This window comes from Mytilus galloprovincialis, chromosome 9, assembly GCF_965363235.1.
Source record: "Mytilus galloprovincialis chromosome 9, xbMytGall1.hap1.1, whole genome shotgun sequence".
NCBI lineage: Eukaryota > Metazoa > Mollusca > Bivalvia > Mytilida > Mytilidae > Mytilus > Mytilus galloprovincialis.
The window spans coordinates 14,027,708-14,045,212 of record NC_134846.1 but is presented as its reverse complement, the minus strand read 5'-3'; the positions used below and the strand labels follow the sequence as shown (position 1 = coordinate 14,045,212).

The 17,505-nt window shown below is 29.9% G+C and overlaps 1 protein-coding gene across 2 annotated transcripts; it reads left to right on the top strand.

Moving 5' to 3' along the window:
• The first annotated feature begins 7 nt into the window (after positions 1 to 7).
• LOC143044468 (meiotic recombination protein DMC1/LIM15 homolog) lies at positions 8 to 13,378 on the top strand. 2 transcript variants are annotated; one of them, XM_076216506.1, is made up of 14 exons: positions 8 to 94; positions 1,020 to 1,087; positions 1,750 to 1,794; positions 2,533 to 2,583; positions 2,723 to 2,818; positions 3,083 to 3,165; positions 4,362 to 4,456; positions 4,942 to 5,014; positions 7,574 to 7,665; positions 8,234 to 8,307; positions 8,857 to 8,971; positions 10,331 to 10,391; positions 12,202 to 12,318; positions 13,114 to 13,378. In XM_076216506.1, the coding sequence occupies exons 2-14, from the start codon at positions 1,028 to 1,030 to the stop codon at positions 13,181 to 13,183; spliced, it is 1,032 nt and encodes a 343-aa protein (XP_076072621.1). In that variant the 5' UTR covers positions 8 to 94; positions 1,020 to 1,027; the 3' UTR covers positions 13,184 to 13,378. The 2 variants fall into 2 exon arrangements, with proteins under 2 accessions (XP_076072621.1, XP_076072622.1); XM_076216507.1 differs by having other exon boundaries at positions 86 to 136.
• The last annotated feature ends 4,127 nt before the right edge of the window (positions 13,379 to 17,505 follow it).

Here is a 17,505-nt window from a genome sequence, read left to right as displayed (position 1 = left end):
CATTTTAAAGACGTCGATTATCTCGCACGTGTTAGCAGACGACAAGTTTTGTAGCAGAAAGAGCAAGTTGGTAACTGGCGTGCAGAAGAACTATGTAAGAAAGTTTATGACTGTTCTAGTTTTCCCATACTTCAAGGTTTTTGTAAATCTGAATAGTTGAGAGCTCAGCATCAACTTCATGAATAACCTTAGGCTTTTTTTTAACCTAGTTATATTATTAAACACTGTCACTGTGCTTGTCAAGTTGTTGTTTTCTTCTACTTGTCTTAATAAATATTTTTTATAACATTGACATTGTGTCTTAATCATATAATTGAATCACTTGTAATGATTTGTATGTAATTAATGTTGATTGTTCTGCTCCTTGTGTGTGCTTTGATTAGCAATAAAATATATTTGACAGTGGCGGATCCAGAACTTGACCTAAGGGGGGCCCGCTGACTGACCTAAAAGGGGGGGATCCAGTCATGCTTCAGTGATTCCCTATATAATCAACCAAATTTTTTCCACGAAAAGGGGGGGGGGGGTGTTCCAACCACATGTCCTAATTCAAATGCATTGATCGTCCAAAAAAAGGGGGGTTCCAACTCTCAACACACACCCTCGATCTGCCACTGCTTTGCATTGGCAAAAGCCAATTTTGTCCAGTATAGAACCAGTCTACGATTGACAAAGGGAAGTAATTTTTGTGATTTGAGGCTATAGAATTTGTTTTGTTTGATAAATAAACATTAAAAATTTAAACTACACTAATTACAATGTTTGATATGAATTACCTCCCTTACATTGCTTTTAGATTATGTATTACTTGATTTATTTCACTTGACTGGGCGGAGTTAAAACGGTGCGTTCATCATTGACCAGTCCATCTACTGATAGGTGTTTTGGAATAAACTCATCAATGATTATGGTCATTGTTAATTTGTTTGGTGACACTGATAGTGATTAGAAATCAATGATAATTATAACGCTGTAGTTATTGAAGAGATTTTGAAAAAATCAAGATTTTTTTTTTATAGAGAAAATCATGCAGCAGGAAGACCAGGTTGTTGAAGAAGAATTAGTTGTGAATGAAGATGATGAAGAGGTATGGCTCCTTGCATTGAGTAACAACTCTTTGAATTTAGTTTAACCATATTATTTACTCTCTCTGCAAACTCTAGTCCAGTCTCTTCATTTACTTTTATTGGAATAACAATAAACAAATATTAAAATATAATTTATGAGTTTTCCCTTGGAAGAAGAGTGTTGGCTGCTACTGTACCTACATTTGTACAAATGATTTACATTTAAAATGTTTGGTATAAGAAATTCCTAATGTCACAATTGCTTGTGTCAAAAAATGAAATAGCAGGTGCACCACTTTATATTGTGGAGAATTTGTGCAAGTATAGTAGAAGTCTATTAAGCTGTTTTCAAGGACATATTAACATAAAATGAGATACAAATGATGACAAGGCAAGCTCACTCAGCTGATAGATGTGATCAGTATTTTTCACCTACAGACCTACAGTGATGTTACATTTATACATATTTGTTCTTATATATATAAGGAGTGCACTCTAATGGTTGAGCTGAAAATGTAGAGAAAATTCAAATCTACAGTCTCAGTAAAAGTACAGGTTATAACATGCCAGAAGACAGTTTCAATTAATATTATGTTCTTTAGCTTCCTACTTCTTTCAGAATGATAGCTAGTACGTGCCAGTTGAGGGGAGTGTTTATTTCGTTAATTATTTACTATTTCAGGAATCACTATTCCAGGACATAGATCTTCTGCAGAATCATGGAATTGTAAGTCTTAACTGATATAAGTCATTTAATATAGAATAGTTGATATATATTATAGCTAGCACCATTTATCAAGGTTATAGTGCTTAAAAGGGGGATGGGCATTTTAATTGTTAACAACAGCTATAATCCATATACTGTTAATTCAGGATGTTCCCAGTTGGAAAATGTATAGAAAAGTTTAAAGTTGCGTTTGTACAAGAAGTATATCAGAAATTTTATATGATTTTACATTCATCCTATAGTCAAAACATATTTAGATGGTCTCCAAACTAGTTTTGTTTTTACTCTGAATTTCAAGAAGAGGTAATTTTTCTTATCTAGGTTCAAACTACATCTCAGTCTTTTTCTCATGTGTTACTTGTGTACAAGTATTTTGTAATCACAAAAGACGATTTATCATTTAGGTACAAAGATTTTACTGCTGAGCACAGTTCAATGTTTGAAATGGATGTAAACAGTATAGGTGCCTTAGAAAATATGTTAGATTTTATATGGATTTGTTTTTTTTTTTTTATTATTCTCTGCTTTAGTAAAACAGATGAAGGAATGGAACCAATATATTCCAAACCTTTTTAATGTGAATTATTAGAAAGGAAATTGGGGTATGCGTCAAAGAGACATCAGCCTGCCCAAATTGCAGCCCACAACCAACAATGGGTCTTCAAAACAGCAAGGAAATCCCATCCAAACTTTGTGTCATTTATATTTGCATCATTTAATTATTTGTTTAATTTATAGAATGTAGCTGACATAAAGAAACTGAAGCAAGTTGGAATATGTACCATAAAGGCAAGTATTGTATAAACTTTAAGTACTACTTTGTTATTTATTATCTCAAACAATAGCAAGCTTATTATATTGTACCTTTTTCCTCTTCTTACTTTTTTGAAATTTTAACCATAAAATATGCAAATTTGTATTATTACAGGGAATCCAAATGACCACAAAGAAAAGACTTTGTGCTGTAAAAGGAATTTCTGAAGCAAAAATGGAAAAAATCAAAGAAGCTGCAAATAAGCTCTGTGTATGTATTAACCTACTGTAATCATCCTAATATATTTTCCCAAACTAGTTCTCCCTATTTTTAGAATAAAATATATATATATTTAGGGAACATAGTTACACCGGAAAAAGATTAAAGTCTGGCATTAATTTTCAAAGGAGTGAGTTGGTCCAGTTGAAAAAGTCAAAAATTAGTATTTCTAAGTCAAGCAGTTTAATGATGAATGAGAATTTTTTTTTTTTTAATTTCAGTAGCAGATGCCTCATTTCATTCTTGTATTTCCAGGATCCAGGTTTTTTGACAGCTTTAGAGTATTCAGATAAAAGAAAAGCTGTCTTCAGAATAACGACGGGAAGCATAGAATTAGAGTAATTAGTTTTTTCAGTTATACTAACATTGTTTTATTTTTATACCATTATGTGTACAGCAAAGTAAAATCTTTTACATTTCAATACATTATAAAAAAAACTGGGATTAGAAGTTGATTAAAGAATTGTTTGCACATCTTGCATGGATCCATAATTTTGAGAAAATATCAGGTGGGTCCCTACAAATCATAAAAGAATATCTAGGGTCACAGTTATTTATAAAAGTTTTACAAATTTTCACTTCTGACAATATATGTGATAGAGGAATTAATTATTTCATAACAAACCTCTGCATAGATGTTTAGGCCAAATAAAAAAAATAAGAGTTTACCTTTTTCCCTACCTACGGGGTAGTAACCTATATTTTAAGCTTAAAAATAGCCTACCTTAAAGTTTTTTTGGTCATTTTCCAATAATCATTGTTTTTAATGTCAGAATTTTTCTCCCATAGACTCAAAGTAAAAAAATGTAAAATAAAAAAAAATCCTTACCTACCTACCTTCCCTTTTTTTCTTTCAAAGATGTAATATAGGAAATGCACATTACTATTTTATTTGGCCTTGTACAAGAGCAAACAAAATATTATTGTTCAATAAAAAAAAAAAATTGCAATGAATGTAATAAAAAAATTGGAAGATGTTATCGACAATAACAATAGAAAATTAAATCTTTATCTTACTTTGCAACATTGATTATACTGTAACCAACTAAATATCGCAAGTGATTTATTTTTGAGAGTAGAAAAATGTCATGAATAAATAAAACTTGGATTTTTCCTGACTTAACTACATCAAGTAAATTTGAAAATCACGAAATTTAATCACTGCGAAATTGGATAGACAAGGCTAAACACAAATTGAGTATCTGCGAAAAATAAGTTCAGGTTTAGAGTATTGGTCGTGTGTCAAATGACATTACCAAATCTCTTGCACAGCAATACATATATAGTAAAGAAACTAAAACTCATGATGCTGCATTTAAATAGTCTATTAAACAGATTTAACACAATGAATTTTAATAGATACATATTCCAAACACTTGCCACTCTCCTTGGTAGCTTGGCATTATATTTCTGTATTAGATAAACCTGCTGCAGTAGAAAATATTATTTAGTTGAAACACACCATTGTATTCCTTATACGCATGATTAATTTCAAGTTGCTATTTAAGATTTATTAGAAGAAATTTTCTTTCAGTAAACTTTGTGGAGGAGGATTGGAAAGCATGGCAATAACTGAAGCTTTTGGTGAATTCAGAACGGGGAAAACACAGCTGTCTCATACAATGTGTGGTAAGCGTTTAATAATTTATATGCTGAGAATATAATTTTCTTTTCATGTTTGATATGTTTTATACAGAGTAAAAATATAAAGACTGCCAAAACACATTCAAAATCACTTGTCTGAGAGCAACACATGAACTAAAGGCTGCTCACTATTTTCACTTTAGTAATAGTATAGCTCCAATCATGTTTTATTCAGTTTGAAACATATATGAAAACAAAATGTGATTAAAAAAAATTACAAATGTAGAACAGAATGAAAATGAGATATCCATGAAAATTACTATTGACAAAAGAACAAAGTGGAGGCGTTTTAAGAAATATTTTTCCTTGAATGGTAATATAAAACACTGAATCAGATGGGAAGTTCTTTGGGGAAATTTAGAAATTTTAAAAATTTATGTTTTTAAAAGTAAAATAAGAACATCTGTCTGTGACAATTTTTTTAAAAAGTGATTTCACATCAGTACAAAAATATGTACTTATTATTTTAGTAACAGCACAGCTTCCTGGAGCCAATGGATATACAGGTGGCAAAGTGGTTCTTATTGATACTGAGAATACCTTGTATCCAAACAATTTATAGATTACTGCTGAAATGTGTCCTAAAAATAAAGAAATAATTACATTGTGCAAGAATTGAATTAGATTAATTTTTGGTTTAAGTTGCTTGACAACCAGTGAAAAATTTCACAAAAACAGTTTTGACTAATATAGGGGTTGATAAAGTGGCTTATGTTGGAAAGAACAAAAAAGAATCAGAACTTAGAAATAAGGAAAAAAGCCATGTGAAGTCTTTTTTTTAAACAATAACTGCAGAATATAAGTAAAATCTACAATTCACTAAAATGCACAACAAAACATTTTGCTCAACATATTTGTAGGAATTCCCCCATGTGTGCTGCAACTGTTTAAAAGAGGACTCAGGGATGATTCCACTATATAGTTTAGGGCCGCTTAACGGCCCTTAAATCGACCAGCGGCCCCCAAAAAATGTTTGCAAATATAAATTCCCAATTCAGGAAAATAAAACAAAATTCGGTATTTCCGGAAAAGTTTCCGTCATCGATTACGGCAACTATTATTTTTTCATAGTTTGTCGTCAAAACGTAGTAAAATCCGGATAAGAATGTTGACTATGATCGCATTTTATTAACAACGATTTAATAATGTCAACATGAGGTAAACAATTTTAGCGGCCGGATTCAATTGAAGTTAAAATGTTATGGGAGTATTTGGTCTCGTAAAAGTAGATCGCTCAGCAGGTTGATCAAAAATATGCTTTTTGTCAAAATGGGTGTCAAAACAGACCTCGGCAAAGAGCAAATTCAAATCTTGATATAACATTAATGAATGAATTTTAATGGTAAAAGCAGATCTCCCAGCAGAGCCGGTTATGTAATTTGATTAAAACTTGTATTGTAAAAGAAATTATTTTATATTTTGCTCTTTTTTCCGCAAAAGACAAAAGTTTGAGCGTTTTTGAAAATAATGTTGATGATAGACCATAAATGAAATGAGACACCCCCCCCCCCCCCCCCCCCCTGAAATACGATGTCATCATTATGGAACTGTTTCAAAAGATATGAAAATGATCCAAATAATTTTAAGATTCACTGGTTCAATTGCTTTAAATATCTTATCAATTAAGTATATTATATATACTTTTGTAATTGCTTTTCTGAATTCGACAATTGGCCAGTTCTATTTGAAATACATTTAAATCAAGGTAAGTTTATAACGATGATCTGTTGAAAAAAATACCCAATGGATGATTTTTTTCACTGGTTAATATGGCAAGCCGTTTTGCTATTTAATCTAACTTCAAGATATCTCATAAATTTTATAAGATATCTTATATAATAATTCATTAAATATTTGATATAGTTTGAAAGATATCTTAAAAAGTTAATAAGATATCTTATATAGTTCACGCGATATCTTAAATAATTTATGAGATATCTCATAGTTTATAGCATATCTCATATAATTTTCTTTATCAGATATTTTATAAATTATATAAGATATCTTATAAACTATATAAGATATCTTATAAACTATATAAGATATCTTATATAAAGTATATTTGTAAGATATCTTATATAAAGTATATTTGTAAGATATCTTATACATGTTATATAAAGTATATGTAAGATATATATTTTAAAATCGATATTAGATATCTTCTATATTATATAAGATTTCTATTTTATATAAGATATCTTATAAAAAATATTATTTATGATATCTTATATATTATAAGAAATATTATTAGAGATATCGTATATAAATAATAAGATATTTCATATAATTTTCTTAATATGATATCCAATAAATTATATAAGATATCTTATACAAAACATATTTATAAGATATTTCATATACTTTAAGATATCTTAAATACATCTTATATATTATATGAGATATCTTATATATTATATAAGATATCTTATATATTATGAGATAATTTGAAATTCGAATAAATAGCTAAACGGCTTGCCATAGGTTTATGTTAGCTGGTTCTTGTGGTATATATGTTTTTGTAATAGGCCTCGTTTACCAAAGTTAAGATGATAGTGCATCATATGCAATGATATTCATGTATTACAACTTCCCTGGACTGAATCCAATAATTTCTTCAATCAGTGTTCAGGTGAAATTAACTTAATATTCATTTTCCGTTTTGACAGGAAAATGATATTATTTCGTCTTAGGTTGTATGCATAAAAAATCCCAATTGGGATAAAAATTCCCAATTTGATATTCAAGGGACCCATTTGAAAACACCTGGAATCATCCCTGGGACTCCAAGCAATTCAATTTACAACTCTCACTTCAATAAAACTTGTACAAACTTAACCCTGTAAAGCTTAGAAACAGAATATAGTTTAAAGTAAACATTGGTTGAATATCTTTTTATGCACCATGACTTTTTTCATAATAGTGATCGTCCTGAACATGTATTATATATTTGCCACTGGACGTCTCATGAAGCAATCAGCAATCACTCAATCACTATAGTGATTGCAAAATGCTGTATATTGTTCAAATATTCCTTGTGGATATTTTTAGGAATAGTTTTTAAATCTGATTAACATATGTAGATTTTCTTTAACATACGATAAGTCGTCCTGACAGACTGAGAACCATTGCAGACAGATTTAATCTGGACCAGAGCGCTGTATTAGATAATGTTATTTATGCCAGAGCTTATACAAGTAAGTTAATTAAGAATAGAAAAGTAAAGATAAATAAAAATCTCTTCAGATGTTTGATATTTGGCAGATTTTGCAGTTTTCCTTGAATGAAATAATTCCTCGTATAAAAAATATTTTCAAGAAACGGAAGAAAATTTGTAATTAATATTTCTTCTCCTTTTGCAAATTAAAAATAAATATATTGTTATGCGTTTACTTTCTGCATTGGCCAGAGGTATAGGTGGAGGGTTGAGATCTCATAAACATGTTTAACCCCGCCGCAATTTTGCCCCTGTCCCAAGTCAGGAGCCTCTGGCCTTTGTTAGTCTTGTATTATTTTAACTTTTAGTTTCTTGTGTACAATTTGGAGTTTAGTATGGCGTTCATTATCACTGAACTAGTATATATTTGTTTAGGGGCCAGCTGAAGGACGCCTCCGGTTGCGGGAATTTCTTGTTGCAGTGAAGACCTGTTGGTGACCTTCTGCTGTTGTCTGCTCTATGGTCGGGTTGTTGTCTCTTTGGCACATTCCCCATTTCCATTCTCAATTCTATATCACCTTTTAGATATAGATTATTAATAATTTCAGGTGAACACCAGCATGAGTTATTGGATTTTGTAGCTGCTAAATTTTATGAAGAACCAGGAGTATTTAAACTTTTGGTATGTATTACATAAGAACTTGTAATCTTAAATTTTGCATCCTGTGCAAATTGCTTAGAATTTGACTGACTTGAAAAATCAACCAAAGCAATTAAAAAAAGTACATTGATGTACTTTAAGAACTTTGTAAACTGTTGTATTGTCTATTAACTGCCATGAAGACTGGTTTACTATACACACCAGCTCTGAAATTATTGGGACTGTATGACATTCTGACCTGGTTCCCCCTCTAAATAAGCTGATATCTCTTGATTATCAGTAATACTTCACACACATTGTCAATTGTTGTTTTTGGCTTAACCATATGATCTTTTGGTAAGACTTCTGTTACTCAATATAAGAACATTTTTAGTTTAGAGGGATAACATTGCAGCTATGAGTTGAAGACTGTCTTTTCAAGGCCTGTTTGTTCCTTTCACCTAGTTCTTTTTTAGCAAAAAAAAATTGTTACCAATTATTACCAATATAATACTTATTGTTAATTGAGGTTTGTTCCAGCATTATCAAACAAACGATAAATAAAACTAAGTTTCATTGTTATTCATATAGATAGTAGATTCCATTATGGCTTTGTTCCGAGTTGACTTTAGTGGCAGAGGTGAACTAGCAGACAGACAACAGAAGCTAGCACAAATGTTATCAAGACTTCAGAAAATCTCAGAAGGTATGAGAATCGTAATTTCAGTATGGCATATTAACAAATTATAGATGCCATTTAATTCATGATTCATATGTGGATAATATTGGATAGATGTAATCAAACCTAAGGATACAGACTTTTTTTTTTTACTTTACATGTCTGGGCAAATGCCACAAATGTTCAAAAAGTTTGTGTTAAGGATAAAAGTGGAACCAAAATTCTATTTGTTTGATGATATATATTTGAGTTCTATTTCCAGATATGAAAGGTAAAATTGTTTCCATAAAACCAATATCTATTCAAAAAATGTATAAGAGAAAATCTGTATTCAGTGACAGGTCCTAAATTTAGTTGAAATCGGGCCGATTTTGTCAAATTGGTCCTTCCTCCTCCCTATACAATTAATTCTGGAAAAGCTCTAAGGAGGCTCCCTGGTATAATTTTTTTGTTTGTTTTAAATATAGGATTTCACTATTTTTGTCTATTAATAAACTTTATCATATATTTAATGGAAAAATAAAATAAAAATATTGGGTCACCGTTCCTTTAAGCTTACAATCTGTCGTTGCAAGAAGCATGCATTTATATTAAGGTACTTTTATCTGTTGAACTAATAGGAGAAAAAAAGTAATATCGAGATAAAAAAGAACTAATTTACAGAAAACGCTTAAATTTCACAATAGTTTAGTTTCATTTCAGTTTATTTGAAAAAAAATAATAAAAAATATAGGTCACCAATGAGTTATACAAGATATTTCAATGCTAATGCAAAAAAAAAAAATGCATTTTTTTCACCAAAGGGAGATAATTTGGAGCTTTTTCAATGATATAAACATTGTAAAAGTAATCCTGGGCCAAAACGAATTGATTTTTTGGTTAATTTTTGTACCAAACCATAAAGTAACAACTAATAGAGTAAAAATTAAAATTTGTAATGGAAAAAAAATGTGTCAATTTTTGCTGATTTTTTTTGTACCCTTGAGCCTCCATTAAACATTTTTATCTTGTAACATTGAACTTTATAATCGAGGCCAAATATGACCCTTACCAAACTTATTCCCCTCTTTTTTTAAAAAATGGTGCTTTGAAATACCAAAGATATATGTTTATGACCCAGATATGTTTCGCTGCAATGAAATATAAGATTAATTACCTACAACTGTCAAATTCAAGGGAATATTTTTTTTGACCTATTTTTGTTCTCATTTTGAACACATGATAACACAATAATGCTTATTAATGAATAAAATTTAAATAATTAGTGACAAAGGAAAAAAAATGTGGCTTTATTGTACACTCTTTGTTTAAAACAAAACAGGGGTAGTACCCCCTAACACTTAATTACTGATAACAATATAAATATGTTTTTTTTTTATATTTTAGAGTATAATGTGGCAGTGTTTATAACCAATCAGATGACTTCTGACCCAGGAGCAGCATTATCGTATGTACAATACTCAATGATCAATGAAAAATAATTTGACATCAAAAAGTACATTCAAAAGTTTTTACACCTCATAATGTTTTGTTTGTGAGAAGCTTCAGACTAAAGAACCCACAATTTATATTGCCGGGACTTGCCTTCTACTACCCAAAATAATTCCAATTTTATCACATGTGCAAAATAAAGGGCTGATAAATCAATCTCTTTAAAAATAAGTAGATTTTATATGATTGCCAGTGAGATAACTATCCAACCGAGACTAAAGGATGCTGTTGAAGGTAACATACAAGATTCACATAGTTCAAGACAAGTCTTTGTCAGTTTCAAATCAAATATGGAGGTCATTCATTGCAATTCAAAGTATCTAAGAATTGAAGATTTATAGATCCCAGAGTTGAATTGATTCATTTTACATTTACTTCATCTTTAACAAACTGAAAGCAATGACACTTTTGGTTCAAGAAAAAAAATCATGTAAGTAAGGGCATTTTTTTATGCTGTTTTTACTATATATATATTTTTTTTGTAAAATTGATCTTGGTAAAAAGATATATATCAAAGGGGAAAATTCTTATGGTAAAAATATATATAATAAGGTTTGTTCCCAAAAACATTAACATTCAATCAAAAATAAACAACTTTACATTTAACAATGATCGAGTTAAATGATTTGCACAAAATAAATCATTTTTCGCTTACCTGACCTAATAGGTTAAGTGAGCTTTTCTCATCACTTGGCATCTGTCGTCCATCGTCGTCAGTTAATTTTACAAAACTTTTCTTCTTTGAAACTGATGGCCCAAATTTAACCAAACTTGGCCACGATCATCACAAGGGTATCTATCTAGTTTAAAAAATGTGTCTGATCACTCTGATGACCCAGCTTGCCAACACACATGGCCGACATGGCTAAAATAGAACATATGGGTAAAATGCAGTTTTTGGCTTATATCTCTGAAACTGAAGCATTTACAGCAAATCTGACATGCGGTTAAATTTTTTATAAATCCGGTTAAGATCTATCCGCCCAGAAATGTTCAGTTGAATCTGACAACCCATTGTTTGGTTGCTGCCCCTGAAAAATTTGCAGTTTTTGGTTATCTTGAATATTATTATAGATAGAGATAAACTGTAAACAGCAATAATGTTCAACAAAGTAAGATCTACAATTAAGTGGACATGACCAAAATTGTCAGTCTACCCCTTTAGGAGTTATTGCCCTTTATAGTAAATATTTCGTAAACTTTTGTAATCTTTTACAAAAATCTTCTCTGAAACTACTAGGACAAATTTCACCATACTTGGCCCTAATCATTTTTAGGGTATCTAGTTTAAAAAAATGTGTTCGATGACCCGCCTTCCAACCATCATGGCAGACATGGTTAAAAATAGGACATGGGGTGAAATGCAGATTTTGGTTTATATTTCTGAAACTATTTAGCATTTAGAGCAAATCTGATAGGTGGTAAAATTATTCATCAGATTTAGATTTATCATGCCCTGAAATTTTCAGATATATCGGACAACCTGTTGTTGGGTTGCTGCCGCTGAGTTAGTAATTTTACAGAATTTTTTTTTTTTTTATTATCTTCGATATCATTATAATATCTAATATCTAATACTATTTATTATGATTTTAACATTATTTTACATGATATCCAAAGAAAGCATCAGTAAAATACAGGTGATAAACACAGGCTCTTGGGGGCCTCTAGTTTGTAAATAAACATTAGTTTTTTTTGTAGTTATATGAATCTGATTGTTATCAATAAAAGATTCATGTTTCAATACTTGATGATTTCTATTTCAGTTTTCAAGTTGATCCAAAGAAACCTATTGGTGGAAATATTTTAGCTCATGCTTCAACAACTAGAATAAGTTTACGTAAAGGAAGAGGAGAAAATAGGGTTGCTAAAATATATGACAGGTTATAATTTTATTTACTTTTAATTATAAATATAAATATGCGTTTTAAGGTGAAACATTTGAAATGTGTCAATAGTACACTGAATCAACTTCATCAAAAACTACCTTGACAAAAAACTTTAACCTGAAGTGGGACAGACGGACAGACGAACAAACAAAGGAATGCACAGACAAAAATACAAGTCCATAAATGGGGCATAAAAATAGTCAATTATGCTATTTAGCGACTTAAAAAAAAAAAGACAAAAGTTGTAAAAAGACAAATTAAACAAATATAAAGAAAACAAGATTAAATTTGTTGCATGAATATAGTTTTTTTTTAAAATATGGTACATTATATATATTCAGGTTCAGCCTTTGTATAATGTTTAAAATCATTTTAAAATATTAGATTGAACAAAAATTCTCATCCATATAACTTTTCATCCTTCAGGAAAGAATGAGTCATTCTACTGCAATGGTGTGTGTGAAATTAATTTTGAATTGATAATTGACATAATTCAGGGCATAATTTCTATGATTGATAGTCTGAAATTGTGTGCAAGAAGCTATTAAGAGCCACTGATTGTTTTAAATATAGAATTTCAAACTGTTGCATTAGATTGGCAATAAGTTTTTTAATTTTGAAGATTTAAGGCCACTTTTTTGTGACCCCGTTGGCAAAGAAGTCATAAAGTGTTTCCCCTTTATGGTAATGATTTTAAGATGAAAGCGTAATTTAAAAGTGTGAAAGAAATATTATGAAGTAATATTAAACTTCAATCATGGTGAATAATGTAATTTTGGTCTCTTTCAGTCCTGATTTACCAGAAAATGAAGCCACCTTTGCCATTACTGCTGGAGGAATTGCTGATGCAAAGGAATAATGATCTATTCTATTGGAAACAAATGTGGCAATGTGTACATTACAGTCTTATAAACACTTTACTCTTGTTTGATTTAATTGAGTACAAATAAAAAAGATTAAAAGTGGTAAATCTGTTATCACAAAAGTTTGATAATGATGAGCTATGTGTTCAATGCAAATTGTCTCCTCTTTATTTGATATCTGTTTATGTATTCATTCTATTCTATTCTTGCATTAATTTAAAATATCTTGACATAAGTCATGCACAATATACTAATACAATGTTATTACCAATGTACCCCTTTTCACAACAGCCAACTCAGTGTATATTAGTGTTGTGTGTAACTTAGTGTTTGCTCATTGATTTGCCTCTCATCTTCCCACAACTGTCAATTCATTGAAACAATTAAAAATAGATTTTAATGAAACCATCTCAGATTGTTAAGAATGTGATAATATTATTCACTATTCACATCTTGCCAAGTATGTTTCCAATAAAATAGACGTGCTTGGCATAGGAATGAATTCAGAACTTACAAAATCTGTTTCTTTTCCATTTATTTTAATCAAGAATCATCTTTAAACCAGTGATGTATGTCAGAGGTGTGAGTATGTACTTTTTGTAAGTGAGTGGTGTAAAAATTCTGAACACTTTGCTTTGTGAGATAACCTTACTTACTATCTTTCAATCTATATTATGTATGAATGTATATTCTTCTTATTATTATTGTATATATTATGATTACTATTGCTGAGCATTACAATTATTACTGTGTGTGAATGGTGAAACTGTGAGTATGTTATATTTTATAGACAAAGCGTCATCAATATCTGTGATAGAAACCTGTTGAAACTTGTAAATAAGTTGAATTGTTGAATAGTCTAAAAACTATTTTAGATTTTTATTGTTGAAAAAATACTGATCCATGAATGTGATATTGTTCTGTTTCTGTTATATTTTTATACTGTTATTTATATCTTGCAATATTTGTTGATCATGCCATAATTTTGTTTTGTTTTTGTTCAAATAAAAAAACAATTTCCGACTATTGTTTAACACCTTTTATGTCTTGCTTGGCCTTGATTGTTCCATTAAATTTCCTCTAGTTTGGCACCATTTGGCAACGATGTGATCTTTTCCCTTGGCTGAAGTTGGCAGACTAATCAAGATGGCCAACATTAAGAAATAAAAATATTTCTGAAAACTTAACTAGATTTATGAAAATTTTCCTTAACAACAATTTATGTTGATTAAATAAAAAAAATCTTGATAATTAATGTCATGTAAGAATTATTGAATTGATGTTCCATCAATAGACACTAGGATTACCCCAATTAGTATAGAAAGACAATTGATGAATACTTATCTTTCCTACCAAAGCATTTCTTAGATAGAATGGTTTTCATTTAACATGGTGTCATGAGTAGTAAATAAACAGACTTCAGTAAACCTTCAACATTATGAACCTTTGTGTTGTTTTATACTAGTTTACGGTATTTATATTATACCCTATTGAACAAATTATAATTTTATCTTTTTAAGGAGTTATGCCCCTTTAATTTAATTTCGACCGTAATATTCTACTGCAATAGTTTGTCATTGTAATCCTCTATATAATTTCATAAAACCCTCTATATAATTTCATAAAACTTTGTAAATAATAAGGACATACTATGTAAATGTGCATATCCATATGAATTTCTTATCAGTTGAGTTTTGTAAGAGCTGTGAGTCTTTGAACTGAGAAATCTTGTTATATATTTTTGCCCAGTGACAACATGAGTTTATGGGGTATGTGAGTGTGCTCACAAAGGTTCTTTTTAATTGAGTATTCTCTGTATGATCTTCAATCAACAGTTTTTACTTCCAACATTAATGTATCCAGTTATTGTCTCCTCCGTCAGTCAACTATCAAAATAAAATTGAGTATTTTTCCCAAAATGTTTTTTTCACCATGATTTTGCTTATTATCTTGAAATCTGTAATAGATATTGATAAAGACTTTAAAAAAATCTAAAATATTAACAGTACAAAAGCTATAAATATATGAACATGAATGAAATTGTCAGTTGACTCGAATGGAATTTTTGCCCTTTAATGATTTTTTCTACTAAAGAAATGTTCATTTTGAAGATATAGGTGATAGACTCTGGCTTTTTGAAGCATCTAGTGTAATAATGTTTTAACAGAAAGTGTGATGCAGATGGAGAAAGACAATGTATAGCAAAAATCATTAGCTACATAGGATCCATCAATGAGTCACCAGGTTTGAAATAGTCAATACATCCTTAAGGGGATCCCAGAGTTATTACTTTTGAAAGATTGTTTTTACCCATTTTGTTTTGCATTTTTGTTAAAAAAAACAAACTATATTAAATAAAGAGAAACCTTAAAAAGCAAACTCCATCATCAAAATAAGATATATAAGGTTTTATTATATGGCAAATTTATTTTTTACTAATTTGTATATTTGTAAAAATTTTTGTGTGAAAACTATAATAGATGGGTATACTAGTACACATTAAACAGTAAAATGATTATCAATACAAGATCTACAAAACGCTACTAAATAAGATTTGAAAATATCATGAAAACTATAAAAGGTAGATCATAGACACTACACAGATGTCAAGTTGGTTAACATTCAGTTTTATTATGTCACCCGATCGACAATGTCGGGTGACATATTGCTATTCCTCTGTTTCTGTTTCTTTTTCTGTATTATTATTATTTTTCTTCCACCTAATTTAGTACGATCGCTTTCTCGGAACCAAAGGAACCAATCTAAATGATAGTTCACTATAACAAGGAACCCTGACTTTCGAGTTGCAGTGCAACTTTGGAACTTTGGCAATCATTGAAACTACTATGTTGCCATGGAAACTACACCAAAAATTTCAAAAATATCAGAATGCTCCAAATTTAACGAAACTTTACAGTAACGATGAGCAACATTGGTAGATGTGGAATTTGGCATTAGAATTTCAAAAATGTCTGCCGTTACCATGGAAACAATATATTAATGCAAAACAGGTCAAAATGGTTCAAAAACCTTAAAGTGGCATTTACTTTCTTAAAATGGTAGGTCAAATTGATCGAAACTTTGATGGTATGGTCCCTCCCATGTACCAATGTGGTATATGCCATTAACTTTTGGGAATGGTCTCTGTTGCCATAGGAACAAATCAAAATGTCAAAAATTTCAAAAGTTTCAAAATGCTCTAAAATTGATGAAACTTAATAGGATTGTTGACTGTCAAGTCTGCATGAGACTTTTGAAGTTGGAATTTCAAAAATGGCTACCGTTGCCATGGAAACTGGAAAAATGTCAAAATATTTTCGAAATGCTCCAAACTTAATGAAACTTAATATTATTTTAAACTGGCATGTATAGATGAGACTTTTGACTTTGAAAATTTCAAAATGGCTGCCGTTGCCATGGAAACAGCAAATATGTCATGTTTTTAAAAATGATCTAAATGTACTGAAAATATACAGAAAAATGTATAGCCATGCAAATCTGTGCATTCACTGTTAAAAGTTTTTGAAATGGCTGCCGCTTAGTGGCAATGGGGGGAAGGGTGACATCCGCTATTGCTTGCAATAGCAATTCTAGTTATATATTTTTTAGCTTTCGATTTCAACATTTAACATTCGAAGTTTTGTTTTTTGTTAAAAAAGAATTTCAACAATTCTTTTTTAACATTCAACATTCATTTTTTTTCACTACGTTTTCGACATTCAACTTTTGTTGAATGTTAAAAAAAAAAGAATGAAAATGAAAGTTTTAACACACAAATCGGGTGTTGTATGTTGAAAAAAAAAAATAAAATAAAAAGAGTTTTAACACACAAATCGAATGTTGTATGTTGTAATTTTTTTTAGAAGGTTTAACAAACAAACAAATTTGGATATTGAATGTTGAAAACGAAGGCTTGAAATTAAAAAAAATAAAATTATGTTGAATATTGAATCAACTTGACATCTGTACATTTTAGATAAATCAGTAAAACAATATCTACAAGTTAGTCAATAAAGGCGAAATCGTCAGTCGTCTTCAAATGATTAGAGTTCTTGATCTTCAAAGATAATTTATACCAATTGTTTGGCCTATTACATGTATCTTGAAAACAACAAAAGATAGATAAAAACTATAAAGAAAAATGACAAGAAAGACATCAAGATCTACAAATAATTGAAATTTTTGCCGAAATCTATAGCAGAATCTATCTCAGAGGGATTGCTTCAAAAGATGATTTGTTTAATATATATCTTTTGTGTGCACTGAAAGAAGTTTTCAGGGAAATAGTTTACCCCAAAATTGATCAGCAATACAAGGT